The sequence below is a fragment of the Chiloscyllium plagiosum genome, chromosome 3 (genome assembly GCF_004010195.1).
Source record: "Chiloscyllium plagiosum isolate BGI_BamShark_2017 chromosome 3, ASM401019v2, whole genome shotgun sequence".
Lineage (NCBI taxonomy): Eukaryota > Metazoa > Chordata > Chondrichthyes > Orectolobiformes > Hemiscylliidae > Chiloscyllium > Chiloscyllium plagiosum.
Window position 1 is genome coordinate 42,866,303 of NC_057712.1, and position 23,865 is coordinate 42,890,167.

The 23,865-nt window shown below is 39.9% G+C and overlaps 1 protein-coding gene across 6 annotated transcripts in view; it reads right to left on the reverse strand.

The window, feature by feature from the left end:
• The window catches only part of dst (dystonin), a 642,458-nt gene that overhangs the window by 346,013 nt on the left and 272,580 nt on the right, over positions 1-23,865 (reverse strand). For all 6 annotated transcript variants that reach the window (XM_043681258.1, XM_043681269.1, XM_043681284.1 and 3 more), the window contains 6 exons: positions 14,615-14,781; positions 5,497-5,609; positions 5,181-5,287; positions 4,917-5,036; positions 4,678-4,773; positions 2,524-2,651 (listed from right to left, as the gene is read on the reverse strand). In XM_043681258.1, coding sequence (XP_043537193.1) covers positions 2,524-2,651; positions 4,678-4,773; positions 4,917-5,036; positions 5,181-5,287; positions 5,497-5,609; positions 14,615-14,781 — 731 coding nt within the window. The remainder of the gene's footprint in view (positions 1-2,523; positions 2,652-4,677; positions 4,774-4,916; positions 5,037-5,180; positions 5,288-5,496; positions 5,610-14,614; positions 14,782-23,865) is intronic.

A 23,865-nucleotide genomic window follows, 5' to 3' on the forward strand; every position in this document is an offset into this window, starting at 1 on the left:
GGAACAGCAGAGCAACCTCTGCAGCTCTGGATCACCTTGTACTAAGCAACACTCTCAGCAGCTGGTCGCTCCAGTACAAGTACAAGCGAGACCTCACCTGTAGACTGCTTCAGACCTTAATACACTGATCAAACAATCAGGAATGTGCTGCTGGGCATGCATACTTGTTGTGTCATTTAGTGTTTTATTAGTAAATCTGAGACACTCCTTTTCACTGCCCTACCCACATCAGAAACCACCAAACGTGCATTCCAGTTCAATGAAATCAACTGAAGATTTTCCTTAGCGATGAAAGAAAGCAACAATTTCTCTTGGCATGCCACTAGATCCATTTTTGATGATTTCAAAATTGAACCCAACTTGTTTAAATGTTGAAAAACAATTACAAAGTCGTCACCACTCTGATCAGACTCATTCCACATCAAAAGGCTGCAGTATTCAATAAATAAAACAAAGAGCTGTGGATGCTGGAAACCTGAAATAAAAACAGAAATAGCTGGAGAAATTCAGCAGGTATAGCGGCATCTGTGTAGAGAAAGCAGAAAGGATCGCTGGATTTGAATTGTTGACTCCGCTTTCTCTCCACAGATGCTGCCAGACGCACTGAATTTCTCCCTCTATTTCTGTTTTTGTTTCATTATTCAATACTCTGTGCTGCCTCTTCATTTTTTTTGTTTTCTTGGAATATTGGTAACAGGAATGCAGGTTGGCTGTTGTGTATTGGGGACAAGGTACAACAATGTTTAAATTTCTTGCACTCTTTACAAAGTAGTGAAGAATTTCCAGTTCACAGTGGTAGAGTCAGCCTCAGGCTGTCATCTATTCATTCATCAGTTTATTTTTAGATAAAATGGTCTCCAGTTCCGCTTATTAACGCAGCAGATCAAAGAATAAATCCAGGTGAATTACGGTTCATAGATTTCTTCAATATCCAACCTCAAATTTATTAATAAAACACTAAATAACCAATCATCATGTGCAAATCTACACAGTGAGGGACAATGGCACCATGGAGGATTCGCAGCATCTAATACTCTCTACCTTGCTCAAACTCACACACCAAAGTGCTTACTTCCAACAAATTCAGCATCCAAACTGGGACCAAGACCGGTTTTGCCAATCCCTCAGTCCTATGGCACTGAGAACAATTGTTGTACACAAGCAGTCTCAGAACAGTTAACTCTCAATACCCAAGGAACTAACCTGTTAATAATTTGGTTCCTCTGGATCAGTATCATACATTTTGTTCTTCAAACTACTATAAAGATACTTCAATGCAGCACTTAAACGATAGGCTGAGAGGACAGTGTGTTAGCCAAAGCACTAGCCTCACCTCAGTCAGAATGGTGTGGACTCACGTCTCAATCCAAAGACAGATTTGGATTGGCAGATAATTCAGGCTGGCATTTCCAGTGCAGTACTCCCAAAATACTATATTTTCAGAGATGCGGACTTTTGAAGGAGACATACAATCAATTTGGCCCATAATTCGTTAGTGTTTTAGCACATCCTGAGGCTATGAAAGGTGCTACATAAATGCAAGTCTTTCTTTCTTGAGGAAAAAACTTGGTTCTTGTCTCTCACATCTGAATAGCACAATTAGATAAGTCAGAATATTTTGATCTCACTTCAATATTAATATTTAATTGCTGATACTATTTTCTCTTGCAAATTTCTGCACAAAGGCAGATTTCTACTTTAATTCTCTGCCAGGGTTTTCAGCATACCCAGCAATTTGCAAACTTGAATCTGTAACTCAATTTGTCTTCCTGGCTTCAATTCAAAATGGGAACAAATCCTTCTTCACATTTTGATGAAGTCATTAATGTTGAAAAGAGCTCAAAAGAAGTAAACACAGTATCAAGGCCAAGATACTTAAGAGTACTAAACAAGAATTTCTGTTACAAATACACCAAAAAAGCTATAAAGAAGAACAGGCAGCATATTCTAGAAAGAGAAGCATTTTCATTTCGAACACATTTGAGCAATTCTGACAGATAGCATATTAAATTATTAAGCTATGAACGATTCAAGTTCAACTTGGAAAATTTAGTTTGTATACCTTCAGACCATTTAGTGGAACCAAGAATTCTAACAAGCATTGGTGTCTTTAACACCGAACATTTAAGGCAGGAAACAGTAGATGATTTTTCAATAACTACTTTAGTGTACAGGCTTAAAATAAAATCAGTGCCCACTTCCTGTTATCCAGTTGCTTTTACTGCCACTGCATTGAGGTAGGACAGTGACGTTTCAAGAGAATGGAGGAAGCAGCACTACACCTGAAACATTAAACTCTACTTTCTCTCCACAGATGCTGCCAGACCTGCTGAGATTTTCCAACATTTCTGTTTTTGTCTCACAAAAAAACTGATTCTAGTGCATGCGTATGTCAGGTATGCTGTTGTCACTGTGCATCATGGAAACTGGGGCAGAAATGTAATTCAACTCAGTTAACAATCCATACTGAATTACACAAAGAAAAATCATTGTTTTCAATACCAAACCCCACTCTTTACTGACCTTTCCACTTCTGGCCGTAAGCTCTTTTCTCTTTCTAACATAGCAATGATCAATTTTCCCCACTCCTTTTCCACATCATTTGGGTGATAGCCTTGAGGAAGTTTAATGCGACCAAATTCTATCCACACCTACAAAACAATGTTGACGTGAAATATCGTTTTTTAAAAATTTTCTGAACAGGTTTCAAAAACAGTTCAAATCCAAGAATACAACATAGATAGTATGAGACACTGTGGTGTGCATGTGTATGTGTGTATGTGTACCCTTGAATGTGCGTTGTACTTGCCGAGGCTTCTCATTTCACAGGAAAAGCTAAGGAATGATGAACTGGAAAACAATTCTGGAAAAGGTTGAATGAGGTTTAGGTAGGGGGGAAAAGAATAGCATCAGCAAGTGCTTTAGTCTCAAGGTGAATATGAAAAAATGTTGAGTGAACAGTGAGTAAAAGAAAAACCACACCAGGTTTATAAAGGCATGACCAAAAATAACACTTCAGATGGAAAGTGTGGGAGCAGGCGGTGAATAAAGAACTGTCAAAACTAAATTATAAGTCTAGATCCTTCTCTGCAGAAACCAAAGAAGTGTGCCAATAAGGAATTAACTGATGATATAGTATCGACCAAAAATGAGATCAAAGTATAAATTCTGCATTCAGAGAGATAAAGGCTTATTCAAATAAACATCAAGGGAAATGGAACTACCACACAAAAGAGATCTAAACTATTGTGTAACTTGGACCAGCTGAATGGTTTTTTCACAGACTTTTTTTTTGGCTGTCTCCTCTCTGAAGTCATTGTTTTCAAATTTATATCTTAAATATGTTGTCATAGTGACAGAGTGTTTTCAGAGCACCAAACTTCAATGACAAATGACAGCAAAAAACTGCAGGTATTTTGGCAGGTTAAAATCTTGGAGTTCCTGTTCCCTACCCACCTCCACTAACTAGTCAGGGGCATGCCTACATCACACAGGTCAAAGTTGCTTGCCCATTTGTTGTCTTAAAAACTTCAAGCAGGTCACACCTTAGTCATAGAGTCATAGAGATGTACAGCATGGAAACAGACTCTTCGGTCCAACCCGTCCATGCCGACCAGATATCCCAACCCAATCTAGTCCCACCTGCCAGCACCCAACTCATAGCCCTCCAAGCCCTTCCTATACATGTACCCATCCAAATGCCTTTTAAATGTTGCAATTGTACCAAACTCCACCACTTCCTCTGACAGCTCATTCCATACATGGCACCATCCTCAGTGTGAAAAAGTTGCCCCTTAGGTCTCTTTTATATCTTTCCCCTCTCACCCTAAACCTATACCCTCTAGTTCTGGACTCCCTGACCCCAGGGAAAAGACTTTGTCTATTTATCCTATCCACGTCCTTCATGATTTTGTAAACCTCTATAAGGTCACCCCTCAGCCTCCAATGCTCCAGGGAAAACAACCCCAGCCTGTTCAGCCTCTCCCCACAGCTCAAACCCTCCAACCCTGACAACATTCTTGTAAATCTTTTTTGAACCCTTTCAAGTTTCACAACATCTTTCTGATAGGAAGGAAACCAGAATTGCACGCAATATTCCAACAGTGGCCTAACCAATGTCCTGTACAGCCGCAACATGACCTCCCAACTCCTGTACCCAATACTCTGACCTTCACTATCCTATCTACCTGCAACTCCACTTTCAAGGAGCTATGAACCTGCACTCCAAGGTCTCTTTGTTCAGCAACGCTCCTTCGGACCTTACCATTAAGTGTATAAGTTCTGTTAAGATTTGCTTTCCCAAAATGCAGCACCTCGCATTTATCTGAATTAAACTCCATCTGCCACTTCTCAGCCTCAATCTTTCCTGTTTATCATCTGCTTATACACTTGGTGGACAGCAACGGGCTTGTGCCCAGATTTCCAGTGCTCAGGGTAAAGAGGTGTTAAAGAAAATAGCAAAAAATAGCCACTTAACAAAATTATAATGCAACTTTCACTAGTGAGGGATGAGAAGCAAGGATGCAAACATAATCCGTTCTTTCAATAACTAAATATGTATTAAGCCAAATAGTCTTCTTTTTTCCAAAATGCATTGTGAATTTTCATTCCCCTTTCAGTAATACAGTGCTACATACAGTAAAAGTGTAATAGGTGACTCAACCAAGGCACACTTACCTCCAACAATTTATACAGCTGCTTTATTTTAGTTTTGTCTTTCTCTTTTGGTGGGATTTCTGTGTCTTTGAACTGCATGTACTGGTTATAAAGTGCCTGAAGAAGTTAACAATTGACAAGTTAGAAATAGTCCAACTGAATTATCCAAAGTGCTGCGATATTAAATCAGACATGCGACAATCAAAATATTCTGCTCTCCACTTTAGCAAATGAAGCGCTTTCATCCTGTAAAACCTTACCTTAAGTTCTGCAGGATTGTTCGAATAGCTCCGATCAGACATGACTGTCACATGATGCTTGATCCATTGCATGAGGTAGTTCATCATATTCTGGTATTCAATCCATTTGACATCAACATCCTAGCAGAAAGCCAGACAAGTTGGAAAAAAAAAGTTGTTCCAATTCAAGAACCAGTTAAATCATATTTAAAAGCAAATGTTCAAAGGGCTGTCAGGATAAAACGATTATCGTCTAATGAATAAATTTACATTGCAATGCCTTACATTTGCATGGATGCCTTCAGCGCCTTCTGGGACTTTGGGAAAAACATCATAGAGTGACGAAACGTATGTAATCACAGACTTCTCATCAGGGGATGGAACATTTATATCTAAGGAAAAAATAAGGATCACTTCACTTGAGCATCAACTCAGCCATGAAACACTCAGAACACTCCTTGTGTTGCATTTCGTTGTATCAGAGATTACATCAAAAACAGACAGCGCAACTAAATATTCTTCCGATCATAAAAAAGATTTTTATTTTTCTTAACACTCAAATTCAAGCTGATCATGTTTATGAAATACCCAACAAGTTTACCTTCTGGGTCCAATAGCCTTGTGACACCAAGCTTTTCAGCTACACCAAAGGCTTGTTCCAAATTGCTCACGTTACTCTGAACGGCTACTTGACTCATATCTACCAGGTCCGGCCTGTAAATCAAAACAAGACATTAGATGATGATCAGACAGCTTTGAGTAATGGTTGCAGTTATACAGGACCTTGGTAAGGTCACATCTTGAGTATTGCGTGCGGTTTTGGTCTCCTAGTCTGAGGAGGGATATTCTTGCTATTGAGGGAGTCCAACGAAGGTTCACCAGACTAATTCCTGGGATGGCAGCACTCACATATGAGGAAAGACTGAATCGATTGGATTTGCATTCACTGGAATTTAGAAGAATGAGGATGGGATCTCATCGAAACATATAAAATCCTGATGGGACTGGACAGGCCAAAAGGAGGAAGCATGTTCCTGGTGTTGGGGAAAGAACTAGGGGTCACAGTCTAAGGGGTAAGCTATTCAGGACTGAGATGAAGAAGAATTTCTTCACTCAGTTGTGAACCTGTGGAATTCTCTCCCACAGGAAACAGCTGCGGCCAGTTCCTTTGATATATTCAAGTGGGAGCTGGACATGGCCCTTACAGCTTAAGGGATCAAGGGGAATGGGCAAAGGGCGGGAAATGGGATGCTGAGATTGCTGATCAGATATGATCAGCTAAGTGGGGTGAGGTGGCGAATGCAATGTAAGCTTATGAATGACACAATGATTGGCCTGACAGTGAGGAAGAAGGTTTTAGGTTACAGGACGATATAAAGTGGACTGGTTAGACGGGCAGATCAGTGGCTGATGGAATTTAACCCTGATAAATGTGAGGAAATGGATTTCAGAACAAGTCAAAGAAATACTCAATGAATGGCAGGACAATAGGAAGTTCAGAGGAACAGAGGGATCTTGGGGTGCTTAACTGCAGAAGGTGGCACGGCAGGTTAATAAGGCACTTAAGGCGGCCAAGGAACAGAAGTCTCGACGTTTTGGGCATAAGCTCTTCATCAAGAATATGCTGACCATATGCTTCTGGATTAGTGGTGCTGGAAGAGCACAGCAGTTCAGGCAGCATCCGAGGAGCAGTAAAATCGACGTTTCGGGCAAAAGCCCTTCATCAGGGATAAAGGGAGAGAGCCTGAAGTGTGGAGAGATACAGAATCTGGTCTCCAGCATCTGCAGTCATTGTTTTTACCTCGTTGATCATATGCTTCATCAGCTTATGTTCAAAATATCGACGCTCCTGCTCCTTGGATGCTGCCTGACTGACTGTGCTTTTCCAGCACCACACTCTTCGACTCTGATCTCCAGCATCTGCAGTCCTCACTTTCTCCTACTTAAGAAGGTGTAAGGGATGCTTGCTTTATCGGTCGAGGCACAGATTGAAGATTAGGGAGGTTACACTGGAGTTATATAGAACTTTGGTTAGGTCACAGCTGGAGTACTGTGAGCAGTTCTGGTCACTTCACTATAGGAAGAATGTAATTGTACTGCAGGGGATGCAGATTAGATTTATCAAGATGTTGCCTGAGATGGAGCATTTCAGCTATGAACAGAGGACGAATAAGCTCAGAGTGTTTTCTTTGGACCAGAGAAGATTGAGTGGCGACTTGATTGAGGTGTATAAAATTATGAGAGGCAGGATAGATAAATAGCAGCTGTCCCATAAGAGTTGAAGTATCAACAAGGGGCACACTGATAAGGTGAGAAGGAGGAGGTTTAGAGAGTTGTTGAAGAGAAATGCTTGCACCCAGGGGGTAATGGAGGTCTGGAATGCATTGCCTGGGAGGGTAATTGAGGTGGGAAACTTCAATCGTTAAAAAGTACTTGGATAAGCACTTGTTGTGTCATAACATTCAAGGCTGTAGGCCAAGTGCTGGAAAGTGGGATCAGTGTAGATTTAGCATAGTTTTAGCATTACAGACTCAGTGGCCAAAGACCCTCTCCTGTACTGTTTGCTTATATGAAAATAAGCGCAACTACTTTAGATAAATCAAGGCAATGATTCTGGAAAGCACAGATACAGTCTGGGCTTTAACTGAAAGGTTCTCAACCTTATCCTAGAACTTACTATTGTGATGAACAAACAGATTAAATGATCATTGTTAATGCAATCTAGATGTACCTGTTGTCATACTTCAGTTACTAGTTTTTTAATTCGGCCTTTCATTATTTCATAATTAAACATTTGCTGTTTAGACACCTCTCAAAATCTTTCATCAAGTTGTACAATTTGGCAACGGAAAAGAGAATGAGTCAATCAACACAGTCATCATCATTCTGGGCTCACCGTGAAAGAAAGAGCCTGAGAGATGGAGGGTGTGGATTTGGAAGAGTGCACGAGCAAGTGCGTACAGTGGGGGTGCAACTGTGGGAGAGAGAATAGGGTATGAATGTGAGACGCGGAGAAAGCAAGGCTGTGACAATGTGATAGGCAACACAGAGAGAAAGAGAGAGAAAAAAAAAACATAAGGGGCCCATTGGGAGAGCCTGTAGTGAGGACACTGATAATAAGTATACACATTTTCACAACTCCAGAACTTCAACTTTGGAATCTGCAGTCCAGTTCAGGAAAGATCCTACATCTAGATCATGTCTGAAGCCAGAGCTCCCGAGTTATCCTGTAACAAACGTTTGATTAAATTGGGTCTGCGCTCTTGGGAGTTTACAAATATTAGTGATAATCTTGTTGAAACAGAAGTTTTAAAAGGGCTCAGCAGTTGTGCATATTGACTGTTTCTGCTGGTTGTGAAATCTAAAGACCAGAGTCACAGTCTCAGGATGAGGGATTGATCACTTAGAACTGAGATGAAGAAAAATTACTTCACTCAAAGGGTTGTAAATTTTCAGTCATCTCGACAGCAGAAGGTGGATGCTCCATAGGTCTAGGAACTACTAATGCTACTATTTCTTATGTTCTTTGATACTGCGCTGTCTACATCAGAGAGTTTGCTGATTACTAGAAACTTAATTTGGATCAGCCATTTAAATGGCAGAGGTTTGGAATTTTCTGGCAAGGAACTCAACTCCTGACTCTCCAAACTCTTTTGAACCATCTACAAGACAGAAGTCAGGAATATGATGAAATAATCCTCATCTGTCTGGATAAATGCAGTTTCAAGAAGCCCAAAAGCACTTAGCACATTCGTCAAAACATCTCTAATTGCCTAAATATGCCCCAGACTACATGCTGGAGCCACAGTACTATCTACAAAATTCACCACAGTCAGTAAAAGCTTCTTCATTCACACCTCCCAGACCCTTTCCCTCCATGTCCAGGAGTGTTGCACTTTTGGAGATACTGTCTTCTCATTAATCCAAGGACCTGTCTACCCTCTCAGACAATTGTTGAAGATCCTACACCATGTTTTAAAGGACATTAAAGGAATTCTCCCCAGTGTTCTGATCTGACATCATTCCCTCTTCATGGGAACTAACAGTCTAGTCATTAATTAAATTGTCATTTGTTGGGAGCTTGCTATGCACAAATTAGTTGCCCATGTTTCCCACATTATAACTTCAAACACTGGCTAATAGAAGTGTGTTCAGTCACTCTGTGGTCACAAAAAGCACCACATAAATGCAAGATACGTCCTTTTAGTCCTCTTACTTTATACTTACGCAGGAGAAAGCTGACTACAGTGAATGGTCTCAACCAAATGACTAGAATCAAACAGTGAACCCAATATTGGTCAGTGGAAGGTCGTGTTGCAGCTGTACAAGACATTGGTTAGACCACTTTTTGAATACTGCACTCAATTCTGGTCTCCCTGCTATAGCAAGAATGTTGTGAAACTTGAGAGGGTTCCAGAAAAGATTTACAAGGATATTGCCAGCGTTGGAGGGTTTGAGCTATAGGGAGAGGCTCAATAGGTTGGGGCTGTTTTCCCTGAAGCTTTGGAGGCCGATGGGTGACTTTATAAAAGTTTATAAAATCATGAAGGGCATGGAAAGGGTAAATAGAAAAGGTCTTTCTCCTAGGGTAGGGGAGTCCCAAACTAGAAGGCATAGGTTTAAGATGAGAGGGGATAGATTTAAAAGGGACCTAAGGGGCAATGTTTTCATGCAGAATGTGATGCGTGCATGGAATGAGCTGCCAGAGGAAGTGATAGAGGCTGGTACAATTACAGCATTTAAAAGGCATCTGGAAGGGTATATGAATAGGAAGGGTTTAGAGGAATATGGGCCAAATGCTGGCAAATTGGGACTAGACTCATTTAAGCTATCTGGTCAGCATGGACAAGTTGGACCGAAGGGTCTGTTTCTACGCTATACAGCTCTATGACTCTATAACTAAAACTGAGCATTCCAAAGCCTTGGCTGCTTTCACAAATTTTCACTTGAACAACCTGAAATCCAAAGCTTAAATCAAGGCTGGTAGGTCATGGTCACTGAAAAGTCAAGTAGCACTTGTTATTAATTACATCAGAAACACTTCTTCATGAGCTCCATTATGGGAACTGTGGTCACAAATGTAATGTACCTCCCAGCTTTAATCAGGAGCCTGTTTGAACAGGCAATGAAGCAATTAGATGCAACATAAATAAATATTTGAGTGCTGTGCCCAGTCAAGGTTCAGGCAGGTTTGAGCACATTATAGCAAAGCAAAAGCCTCCACCTGTCACAAAATTACAGAGAGTTTCAGTTGCTTTGCACAACAGCATTTCATAAAGGGAACATATAAACACCTTCTACAAATAAAATTCAATGGTTGCAGAAGGAAAACAAAAATCATTCTCATGAGCAAAAGCAAAATAGAACATGGCAAAACAGAAACAGAGCTTATGTCCTGACGAATGTTCACTGGACCTGAATATTAACTCTGCTTTCTTACCAGCAATAGTGCCAGACCTGCTGAGGTTTCTGAGCAATTTCTGTTTTTGAACAGAATTTATGTACTGTTCACAACTATATGGCCTCCTTTGGAAATGTTGTCAATGTAATTAATAAAGCATGACAAATAAATTGCACACAGCATGATCTTACAAACACCAATGAGATAAGTGACCAGGTAATTATTTTAGTAACGCCAATCGAAGAACAAATGAGGACAATCACAGAATTCCCCTGCTCTCCTTCAAGTAGTTTCATGGCATCTTTTAATGTCACTACAGGACAGAGAATTCCTATGAGTTTTTGAAATATGGGATCGATAAAACTCTTTTGCTCATTTTGACATCAGGGAGGTTTTTTTCCCAGAACTTTTGGGTGATTCAATTATGAAAGGAAAGGCATTTCCTTCATTCTTTATATGGGCATCCAATAGGAGAGATTATGGAAGATTGTAGACAAATACACTGGATACACAAATTAGTAAAGTGGACGAGATGATGAATTTTAAAACAAAAAGGTAAAGGACACAGGAGTTACAATTCCCACAGTTAGCATCACGGACCTATGAAAGAATCAAAAAACTGGGCATGAGCATGGCAGGGGAATGATAATACTGGAATTCACAGCATCATCAACACAGAAGGCAGCTACCCTGTTCCTTCTGCCTATACAGGTTCTAAGGAAGAATTCTACTTGTCTTGGATTATATATTCTTATACAACTCAGTTTTTGAAACATTATTACTGTATTTGCTTCCACTGCAATCTGGATCACAACAACTCTCTAAATTTTTTTTAAAATTACATTGTTCCTCTTAAACCTGCCCTTTCTGGTTATTGACCCATATGACAGTGGAAAGTTTCCTCAGTTATTCAGTCAAAACTGTTCATGATTGTGAACAAATCAATTAAATCTCTGCTTAACATCCTCTACTCCAGGGAGAACAAAACCTTCCTTCTCTAGTCTCTCCAAATAACTGAAGTCCCTCATCCCTGATCTATTCTATTAAGTACGTCTCTAAGGATTTGATAGCTGTCCTCAGGTACAATGCCCTGAAATGGACACAATATTCCTGCCCAACTGGTCAGTTATAACTACAACAGTTTTCCTTCACTTGTTTCACAAACCATAATTCAATGACATAAACTGCATTGGAACTTTTATGCTTTTGTGACATTAGCATGTAAGAAATACCCCAACATTTCAGTTACAAAACAAATAAATTATTGCCTGCAAAACACTTTCATGATGGCTTGATTCAATTTTTCAAACGTTCATCAAAACGAGGAAGGTTAACACTTGGACAATACTGACTTTGAGCACTCCTGGCTGAAAGCTCCAAGGTTAGTCATAACAGATTTAAAGATGAAGCATATTGCACTTGTAATCATTCAGTCTGCACATGAAGGAAATCATCAAATCACTTATCTCAATAAGGCTGGAGGGAGCTTGATACACACAAATGGTCTGCTATGTTTCCCCTGAGTGACAGGTTGTAAAGCAATTTGGGACATCCTGTGGTGGACCTTTACAAATGGGAGACTTTCTTTAATTTATGGGCAAAGGATATACAGGCTAAAGAGAAGTATGTTCAATAAAAAGAAACATCAAGGGAAATGAATGCTTTCCGAACAAAGAGACAGAGAGAAACGTGAGATAGATCAATAGGGAAAAAGAATTGAAACCACTGCAAGATTCCCTTTTACAATAAACTAGATGAATTTCTCCAAGGAATTGGATCCAGGGCTATCAGCTGCAGAACTGGGTTCAGGCACATAATTCTTTGAATTTGCATCACATATAGATAGGGTGGGTAAGAAGGTGTTTAGCAAGCTTGCCTTCATTGCTCAAACCTTTCGTATAGGAGTTGAAATATTACATTAAAGTTGCACAGAATGTTGGTGAGGCCTCTCCTGGAGTGCTATGTCTAGTTCTGGTGTCCCTGTTGTAGGAAGGGCATTATTAAACTGGACGTTATAAGGAGAGGCTGGATAGGCTGGGACTTTGTTCACTGGAGCATAGAAGATTCAGAGGTGGCCTTATAGAGTTTTATAAAATAATGAGGGGTACAGATAAGGTGAATTGTAGGTATCTTTTCCCTAGACTGGGGGATTTCAAGACTAGCGGTCATATTTATTAAGGTGAGAGGAAAGAGATTTAAAAAAGACATGATAGGCATTTTTTTTTACACAGAATGGTTCATGTGTAGAACGAACTTCCAGAGGAAGTGGTGGATGCAGGTACAGTTACAACATTTGAAAGACATTTAGGTAAGTACATGAAAAAGGAATGCTTGGAGGGATATGGGCCAAGGGCAGACAGGTGGGACTAGTTTAGTTTGGGATCATGTTCAGAATGGATTGATTGGACTGAAGGGTCTGTTTCCGTAATGTATTACTCAATGACTCTATAAGTACACTAAGAAATGTGTTGGAAGGTTTGGAATGTTTGTCAGGATGAGCCATTGATTGTCTTTTACACAAAGTCTGACAATATTGGTCTTTGTCAGCTATGCAACATTTCAAGGTTTGTATACAACATTTTAATGAGATTAATGCCTGACAACCATTTCTTGTGGGTCTTACATCAGGTAAAATCTGTATCTTCAGTGCACACACCCAGGCACAAACAATTACTTCAACTGCAATCATACCAACAACGTCAATCCTAAGACCCACAAGTTTCCCAACCATGATAATTTTACATTCACAATGGTTGATTCTGTAATAAATGGGTGGACCCAATTTATGAAATTCTATCCTATCTTTGTCATACTTCTAAAACATAGAAGATAGATACTGAAAGAATGATTTCCCTTTTGGGACAGGCTTTTACTTGGAGACTCTGAAGAGGTCATATCAGACTGGAAACGTCAACTCTCTTTCTCTCTCTGCAGATGCTGCTAGACTTGCTGACTTTTTCCAGCACTTAGGGTTTTAATTTGGATTTCCAGCATGCACAATATTTTAATTTTACTGAACTACGAAACACAATTTAAATATTCAAAGGCCTCCCATTTAAGATAAAGATGAGAAAAGTAATTGTCACTCAAGATTGAGACTTTGGAATTCTCTTTCTCAGAAATAAGTTGAGTTTTGGGCCATCAAATACTTTTAAAGTCCTTTGAGTTCAGAAGGATTGTGCACAAATCCTTTGACACAAGTACATCGGAAAGAGAGAAAAATATACAAATTTCAGTTCATGAATAGTTTTTCTGGGAGGAAACCCATTACAACAGAAAAGGACACAGAAGTGCTGCTTTTATTCTGTCTCTAAGGTGGAAGAGGTCAGTACTGGAGGAATGCAGAGATCTCAGAGGGTTTGCTTGTAGGCTGCAAAGCTTGGCAGCATTGGCACAGAGGAATTTGAAACAAGAGAACTATACAATGTATAGTGCTGGTGGACCAACCATAAATATCAGTCAACAAACATGGGATGTGGATGAATAGGATGTAGTCCAAATTATGATATGGTCAGTAGACGTTTGGATGAATATTTGTAGAGTGTCATAAGATTAAGGTTGACAGTGGAGACAATCCAGAGTAAGAATAATGAACTGAGAAAGAGTTGACACTAAACAGGACAAGAGCAAAGCCGAATATGATAGACTGGAGCAGAAAGGTTGGTGGGAAAACAGGAGATAAGGAGGAAATATTTAATATTCATTTGTGTTGCCACTTGCTCTAGGACTATGAGTCAAGATCTAGAAAATGGGATTTATATAGTCAGATCAAATTTGCTAGATCTCGGTTGGAGTATTGTGTACAGTTCTGGGTACACTGTAGGAAGGCTAGGAATGCATTGGAGAGAGAGTGCAGAAGTCGATTATGACAATGATTTCGGAAATGAGAAACTTCAATTATGAAAACAAATTGGAGAAGCAGAGACGAAGAGGAGATTTGGCTGGAGTTTCCAAACTCATGAGGGGATTAGACATGATAAATAGGGAGGAACTGTTCTCTCAAACAAACAAAAAAAATCAAGAATGAGAGGGCACAGGTAGAAGGTCATTTGCAAAAGGAACAAATAAAATGCTTTTTTTCACACAGTGAGTAGTCAGGTTCTGAAATATGCTGCCTGGAAGTGTAGTGGATGCAGATTCAGGCATTAAAAAAAGCATTCGATAATTATTTAAATAGAAACAATAATCAGACATGTGGGGAGAAAGGCAAGAGATTGGTACAGTGCAAAGAACTGATGTGAACATGATAAACTGAATTGATATATGAGGATAAGCAGAGCATAACAGTACATGCCTGCTAGATAGGTGAAGCTAGTACCTGTATTTATGAATGATTGCATTAAATAATCTGCCATCTCTCCAGCATGAAGTGAAGTTCTCACATCTGACTCCAGCGTAGCCCTCTGCTGCCTGTTGTGACCACAGTAACAGCTTCTCCTTGGCTGACATGTCCTCAGACTCCCCAGTAACATGGATGTCAGAGATCTGAAGAATAAAGACTGAAGTTAATAAACAGCATCCACAATGAGAGTGAGCGAAGGCAAAAAATTATGATTTGTTTTTGTGACAATGAATCATGCATACACTATAATGAAAAGTGGCAAATGTACTGCAGCCTGAGGGGTAGAAAAATAAAAGCATGTTTTAAAATCTACATTGAAAAGGCAATGTTTTAAAGCCACTTCAAACAGGTGGAATAATAAATAAACTCCTTTTGAGTAATTCATACACTCTTTAGATCATGTTTATTAAGCTCTGTATCATTGTCTGCTGTTATGGCTTCTGCAAATTATATTTGGTCATTATTTTAAACACTATTTTAAAAAGTCCTCTTTCTCATCTCTAGATTTTATGTTTCAAGCACAGTTCCCCCCAGATGAAATATCACCCATGCCCCACTTCCATCCCAGATGTAACTGGAATCCTTGACTTCTATTCAGGTGACCTCTACAAACAACCCAAGATATGACACGGAGAAAGTGATTTTGCAGATGCTGGAGATCAGAATCAAAGAAAGTGTGTTGCTGGAAAAGCACAGCCAGTCAGGCAGCATCCAAGGAGCAGGACAGTCGATATTTTGGGCATAATCCATTCATAAGGAATGTCGACTCTCCTGCTCCTCGGATGCTACTTGACCAGCTGGGCTTTTCCAGTGCCACACTTTTTGACTAAGATATGGCAAGATGGTCAGATCAGTAGAGGAATTTAATTTTGTAAGGATATTTAAAAGGCATAGAGCTCAACTATTAGATTGGAACCAGAGGAGAAAAGACTTCAAATTATGTGGACAAACTGAGATCATTCCCTTTTGAGCAAAATTACAAAGTACTTCGATAAAAACATAGAAATTCTTTGCACTGGCAGGACAGTCTATAATGAGGGAAGTGTGACTTGAGATAACCACTGAAAGACTGGTGACAGTAAAAGAAGGTGAACATATTTCATACAACAAATTGCTATTTGTCTAACATTTGGCCTTGGCAAGTTCAACATTAATTTTCAAAAACGAACTGGATCTATATTTGACTAAGGGAAAAGAAATGACAGGACCAAATGGAAAGTATAGAGAGATGGAGTAATTAGGCAGCTTTTTCTGAGAGACAGAACAGGCAGAATGAGCTGAATGGCCTTTTCATGTGCTCTAAGATTCGTTTAATTCCACAGACATGAGGAATCTACTCAATTGTTGAGTTACTCAGAGGCAGGTGCTGTCCAATTTACTGAAACAAAAATCTCACTCCCTGAAGCAAGTGACCAACAGTGAAGAAAACTGTGGCAAAAGTTGGATTCACATAAATTACAATGGGTGCAGAAAACCTGGCAATAGCCCAGCTTGAAGCAGCTGGAATGGGCATGACTCTTGTGAGATTTTGGGGAGTTCACTCACAACCGCAGTGTAAACTCGGAGGAAAACCCAAACAGGGAGTGTCTGAATGAGAACATTCCAGCAAATTCACCTCTGACACTCATGGTGGGTGGGGACCAATTGATCAAAACACTCTGATTAATACCAATTCTTCTGGAACATGGATTTTAAACAAAAATAGACCAAGGTCCCGCTTGTCCTTTGACCATGCACACAATAATGAAGTTACTGATGAACTACAGCAATCAATCTTTATCAATGAGTCTAAAATATGCCCAGACAAGAGGTGTGGGGGAACCCCATGGCTGAAAATTTAGAAACCGGGAGGTCCAACCTCACTCATTCTTCCTGAACAGATTGTCCTTAACTCAGGTCAAGTTTCACATTACTCACATACTATCTTCCAATTTTCAGAAAGAAGTCAAATTTGAACAAATTCTGACAAACACTGTCTGTCTTCTCCTTAGGGAATCTGTTTTGCAGTTGACCACTTGTTAAATACCAAAATCTACTTTCTTAAAGATTACCTTTTTGGCAGCAAGGTGTACCTCTAAGAGCAAATTTTTTTTCCTGTTGTTCTGACCAGTCTCTAAACTCTCACTTCCAACATTATATTTTGGACGACTGATATAGATTTACCTGTGTTGCGAGCTTTGAGCATGTACAACACTTCTGCTGTTGTGATTTACATCATCCTCTTCAAGTTTGCAGGCATGAGTGTGGTTTGAAGATCTTCTGAATGTCCAGTTACTATTAGAATCATAAAATCCTTACAGTACGGAAACAGGCCATTCAGCCCTTTGAGACTCACTAACCCTCCAAAGACCATCATACCTAGACCCAGCAGCCCCCACCCTATCCCCATAACCCCTCATTTCCCATGGATAATCCAATTAAAGTGCACATATGTGGACTTTATGGGGCAATTTAGCATGGTGAATCCACCTAACCTGCACATCTTTTGTCAGTGGGAGGAAACTGCAGGAACTGGAGGAAAGCCACAGACATGGACAGAACATGCAAACTTCAAGGATTCCATGCATGTGGTGAATACAGTCCTCAACTCTTTCTGACCCATTTTTCACATGTTATGACCTTCCACCTCACCAGGCTCCCTACTGTTATTCCAGGTTATCCTGCCCCATCAGTCATCTTCAGCTTGATGTCATGACCACCCATTCCCTCCATCTTATCCTGATCCTCTCCTTTATCACCCCGACAGCTCACCCCTCTCCAAAATCACCTTCCCATGTAATCACTGTGACATTTGCACTTTGATCTCCTCCTCCTATTCTCTGTCCAAGTCCTCAAACACTTCTCCCTGGTGAAGTAGGCAGTTGCTGTACTTCTTCCAATCTATTGTATTTGCTGCTCACAATGTGATCTCCTCTACATTAGAGAGGCCACTGGACATGAACAACCTATTCACTGCTTCACACAGAATCCTGCTAAATGATACCAGATTGTGTAAGAACTAAATCCACTGTCTGAACAGATATGTACCTTTATATTGCACATTCATTGACCCCATTGTACTTTGTCACAAACCATCCATGAATCAAACCAGTTGAATAAAACCAACAGACTGACAAGCTCCTAGCATCGACAGTGCCAGCCATGACTCACCTGCCTTGGTACTAAAAACCAGATACTCCAGGCAAAGATAAAAAAGCAAAAGCGCCATGGTCTTACCAGACCATAGGGCTGCTTTCTCATTAGAGAGAGATGACTTGAAGTTGAACCAAAAGTCACCACATCTCAGACAAGGGGAGAGGTTTAGAAGGAAAGCTCTTCATGGTAACCTCTGTCAGAATGGGAACTAACTCACACCATTACTCTGTTTTGCAAACTAGCCATCCGTCCAAACCCTCCCCAGTTAACATAGGGCAGTGCTGGGAACAACCCATCAGAAAAACCATAGTGGGACTTTAAAAATATATATTTCAATACTTTGTTTTATAATTTATAAAAGTTTTAAGATGGAAAGGAAAAGGTTGTTGAACAACCAAGTCAAGAATTACCCAAACAAACTACTTAATTTTTAAATTGGCTTGGAATGGTGAAGTACCCTGAAGGTGGATATGCCAAGTGAAAGTGTGGGGTGTGGGGTGGGGGTAGTTAGAGCAAGGAGGCACGTGATGAAATTTCCAGGAATGCATCAATTAGAGTTCTCAACCTGACAAAGTACGTTCCAGTGAAATGGCCCCCAGTCAAAGTAATCAATGCAAAAGCTGGCAGGAGGATCCAAAAACAAAAAAATGCCTTTTAATCTAAATTACAAGGAATTTCAGTTTCACCGATGCTTTGTGCCAGAAAGCTGTAATTCTATATTCCTTTCAGAGTGATGGCTGATGAACCTCGCTGTCTGAGCTGATGTATAGAGAGAAAAACAGAGAAAAGAAAGAGAATAGAGAGGGAGAAGTATAGATGTGGGGGGTGCGGGAAGAGAGAGATGGGAGGGAGAGGAAGGCAGGGAGAGAAACAGAGTGCGAGAAGGGAGGGGAAAGAGACAGAGAAAGAAGGGATGGAGCGAATGGCGAGGGGGGGAAGAGAGCGAGAGAGAGAGAAAGAGAAAAACCCTTAGTAAACACAAATTCAACCTCTCAAAAGGTTGAAACTTGCCTTAACATTCCAAGAAATGAGATGTCATAGTTTTGCATATCAGAACTGTAAGGGATAGGGTATCAATCATTCTGCGAGCAAAATGCATATGTGAAACTGTTTTTTTTGTTTAATCCAGTATAGGTAGCACTTCCCACCTGTACAGACTAGAATTTGCGCAAGTGCGGAGTGACTTCATGCCTCTGCCAAAATGGTGTTGGAACATGAAATTTATTTGTAGAAAATCAACTGTACTTGGTGTACAGGTTGGTTTGACAAAATCACATGACCTAAACCATTGCTGCACCTTAAGTTTTACACAGTCCACGGCAATCATTAAACAAATATTATGTGTAACACGGCATCAGAAACAGTGCAGCTGAAAACGTGGATTTTCAGAGTAAGTGAACCAGCTACTGAAAGATCCAGCAAGGAAGAAAAAACAGCAGACAGAAACTTCATTCAACTGGGCAAGTCAAAATGACTGTGAAATTTCCTTCAATGCTGCTGTAGAATTGCAATGAGAAAATTAATTACTTTGAATCTCAACAGGAAAACTGTTAACTGTTCAGTTAAAAACCTGACCAGAGAGGATTTGTGACCCTGCTATCAGTGCTAAGGATAAAGTAACTATGTTTCCAAGTTTGAGACACTCCCACTGATGGATGACACTTCCATATTTCCTGTCAAGCCCCCTCAAAATCTTGTATGGCTCCATAAGATCAACTCTCATTCTTCTAAATGTGAATGAATTTGTTCTTGATAGGTTAACCCCTTCAACTCTGGAATTGGTACAGTGGCTACCTTTTGAACTACCTCCAATGCCAGTAAATTCTATATTGAATAGAGAGACCAAAACTATACACAGTACACAGGTGTAGCCTCACCAACACCTTGCGTAGCTGTAATAAGACTTCCTTACTTTTAAACACCCAACCCTTGAGAACTGAAAACCAATATTTCATTCATATTCTTCACTATTTTTTGCACCTGCATGTTTACCTTTTTATGTTCAGTAGACAAGAATGTGCAGATTCCGCTGCACTGCACTTTTTGGACTCTCTCTCCATTTAAACAACAGTCTGTCTTTTAACTTTTCCTACCAATATATATGACCTATGCTACATCAAACTTCATCTGACAGTTTCTTGCCCAGTCACTCAACCTATCTATATCCCTTTGCAGATTCCTTCTGGCCTCATCACATCATCACTTAACTTTTCTATTGTCAGCAAGTGTGGAAACATTATACTGTGCCTAAGTAATTCAATTCCAAATCCTTAATATATCCCTATACTTGAGTACACATGACAATAAAACCCTAACTTTAATTTAAATCCAAACCTAACTAATAAATAATTGATGTCCCACCACTGGTCCTTGTGGAATTCCATTAGCTATTATGTCCAATCTGACAGAGACCTATTAATCTCAACTCTCTATTGTCTGTGTGTTAACCGATCCTCAATTCATGCTCTCACGTTAGCTACAATACCGCAAACCCTTATCGCATGCATTGATCCTTCGTGTGGCACCTTATCAAGTGTCTCCCAATAATCCAAATATGCTACATTGATTGGTTCTCCCTCATCAATGCTGCTTGTTATATTCTCAAAGAGTAAGCAAATGCGTCAATCATGACTTCCCTTTTACAAGGCCATGTTAGCTCTGATGCGATGTTATTTTTCAATGTTTGCTGTTTCTTCTTTAATAATGGGACTCTACTGTTATCCCAATGACATATGTTAGGCTAACTAGCATATATTTTTGTGCTTTCAGTCTACCTCCCCTTTGAACAGAGGTGTCGAATTGATGGTTTTTCAATCCAAATGGAACCTAGAATATTTCAACCAATGCCTCCACTATGTCTGCAGCTACTTTCTCTGAAACTTTTGGATACAGCCCATCAGATCCTGACCACTGGTCCATCTTTAGTCCCATTAATATATCAAATGCTATGTTCTATGTGAGAGAGACTGTTCAAGATTTCTCCTCCCACTATTACACCTTGTTTACCTGATATCGTTGGGATGTTTATAGCATGCTCCACCATGAAGACCAATGTAAAATACTGTTTTAAATTACCGGCCATTTCCCCGTTTCCCATTCTCAGTTCCCGAGTTGCATCCTTCAAGGGTCAGCACTCACTTCAGCTCCTCTTTTTATATTCCCAGGGAAGCTCTTCTTTGTTTTTTTATTTCTTACCAATTTACTTTCATAATCAGTTTTCTCTATTTCTAACACATTTTTATCATCCACTATGGATTTCCAAAGAAATTCTCAATCCTCTGGCCAACCACTAGATTTCATCACTTTAAAAGTCTTAGTTTTTCTCTTTGACCATTTCTGTAAACCATGGATGGCTCATCCTTGTCATCAAAGGTGTTCTTTTTGACGAGAATAAATTTTTGTTAAGCATTATAAGGTATCTCTGTAAATGTCTGCTCCTGCTCATGCACTGACATTCCTCCTAGTCTATTTTCCCAGCCTGTTTTACACAACTCCTGCTTCATATCTTTGTAAAGGTCTTAACTGATTGCAGAAGGACAGTAGCAAGTGAATATGTGTGTCAGATTGGTGTTACTAAAACCAGTGTCTTTGAGCTATGTAGGAATGACTTAAGATGGTAACCCAAAATGTAGCCCTCAGAAGTGTGAGGCTGTACAAAGGATTGATCTACACGCCAAGAGAACAAATGAAGCTGACAGTCCAATATAAAGATCTAGAGTTCCAGAATTTGGACAGTAGGCAAAATCTACTGAATAAATTGGCAACAGTTACCAGAGCACTCTCCATTGGAACAACACTCTTTAGAAAAGGGAGATAATCCGAGAAGCAAAATCTTAATTAAATAGCCAATATCAGCACACACATACAATCCATTTACAAGATCTGCCTGTTTTAAAGACCTTATATCAATGTACAAACATTTGTGAAAATGGGCAGAAAAGCGTTAAGACACCGGCATATTGATGAATGAGATTTTTCTTTTGACCATATGTATAGAGGAACTTGAGTAATTTGCAACGTCAAATTAAATTCTATGAAAACTATTTTGTTCTTTTCATGAAGAGAGATTTTTGGAGAAGTACAATTGTACTTAATGTATTGGTTGGATTACTGCAGTCACATAACTTCTGGTTGATCTGTAAGCACATTTGTGTGCAGTCTGTGACAGCTGTTCAGTATACCATTTATAACATAATCCATTAGTGTACCTTTGAATCCAGCTAAAAATCACACAACACCAGGTTATAGTCCAACAGGTTTATTTGGAGGCACTAGCTTTCAAAGCGCTTCTCTTTCACCAGGTGGTTGTGGAGCAGGACCATAAGACACAGAACTTATAGCGAATGATTACAGTGTCATGCAGCTGAAATGATAAACCTAGATTAAGTCTTTCATCTTTTAGAATGCGTTTGCTCGTTTCAGTCCTTAAATATGTAAATCCCAGAATTAGTTCTAAAAGGTGAAAGACTTAATCTAGATTTGTCATTTCAGCTGCATGACACTGTAATCCTTTGCTATAAATTCTGTGTCTTATGGTCCTGCTCCACAACCACCTGAAGAAGAAGCAGCGCTTCGAAAGCTAGTGCCTCCAAATAGAACTGTTGGACGATAATGTGGTGTTGTGTGATTCTTAACTTTGTCCACCCCAGTCCAACACCGGCTCCTCCAAGTCATGACTTCGAATTCAGCATCCATCATTCCTGTTGGGGTGAGAGAATGGTGGAGAGGGGAGGTATTTCAAACACGCTGCACGTTCAGCTGTGCAGCTTCCTTCAATCAGAGACAATTTTGAAACTTGGGATTTCAAAAACATGACACACATGGGCTTTATGTGATTTGTGCAGAAAACGTCTAACCTGACTACAGGTCACTGGAGACACAATGAACCCTTAGATTGTTAAGAATAGATATGCATTTGTACAAAATTCTATAGAACTGCCGACAGCATTGTCCATCTGTCAAATTCTTTCAATTCCTTGTTTTAAGCTTTGATTGATAAAAACAGCCAGATCAGAAAATAAAAGTTAGTGCTTACAATTTCAGGAAATGGTTGCTGACCCAAGTCTGAAAGCTACATTGTAGGTTTATTGGTGTTATTTTGGGAGGTGGGGGAATAGGTAGAAAGGTCCTAAGACATGATTTGCAGATAAGAAAGTTTCCCCAGATCTTCAGAAGAATAATTCTCCTTTACCAACTATATTTTGCTGTTTGTGGGGACTTGCTGTGTGATTCAACTGCCTCCTAAACTATGGCTCAGAAGTAATTGTTTGCAAAATTGTATTGAAGCATCTGGGGACATGATATACGAATTCTTCGTTCTACACTAAATGCACGGATTTATTTATGGGAAGCCAGTAGGTGAAAAGGCACGGTTTTCACAGTGAATTATTTGCTTCACTTATTTGTCCATTAGAAAATTCCCCCTTCATATTTTACACTAAACTTACGTCACGCAATGCAAACCATTTGGCCCAACTGGTCTACGTCAGTGTTTATGTCACACATGAGCCTCCTTCCTCCCCCCCTCCTTCAGTTAACCAATGCAGCATGTCCTTCTATTCCTTTTCTCCTCTTTCAGCTTCCCCTCAAATGGAGGTACACTATTCACCTCAACTACTCCATTAAACAGGATATTACACATTCAGGTAAAAACAATGACTGCAGATGCTGGAAACCAGATTCTGGATTCGAGTGGTGCTGGAAAAACACAGCAGTTCAGGCAGCATCCGAGGAGCAGGGAAATTGACGTTTCGGGCAAAAGCCCTTCATCAGGAAAGAGGCAGAGTGCCTGAAGGGTGGAGAGATAAATGAGAGGAGGGTGGGGTTGGGGAGAAAGTAGCATAGAGTACAATAGGTGAGTGGGGGTGGGGATGAAGGTCAGGGAGGAGGGTGGGGGAAAGTAGCAAAGAATACAATGGGTGAAAGGGGATGGGATCATACCACCCTCTGGGTAAAGGCAGCCTGCACCTAGTGGTAAAAGTGCAGAAGAATAAGGATCCAGTCGGCAAAAAGGTTAGAATGCCGGGTTGCAGAATGACAAGCAGAGAAAGAGAACATTTTTCATTACGTTAACCAGAACGTGAGATCAAAAA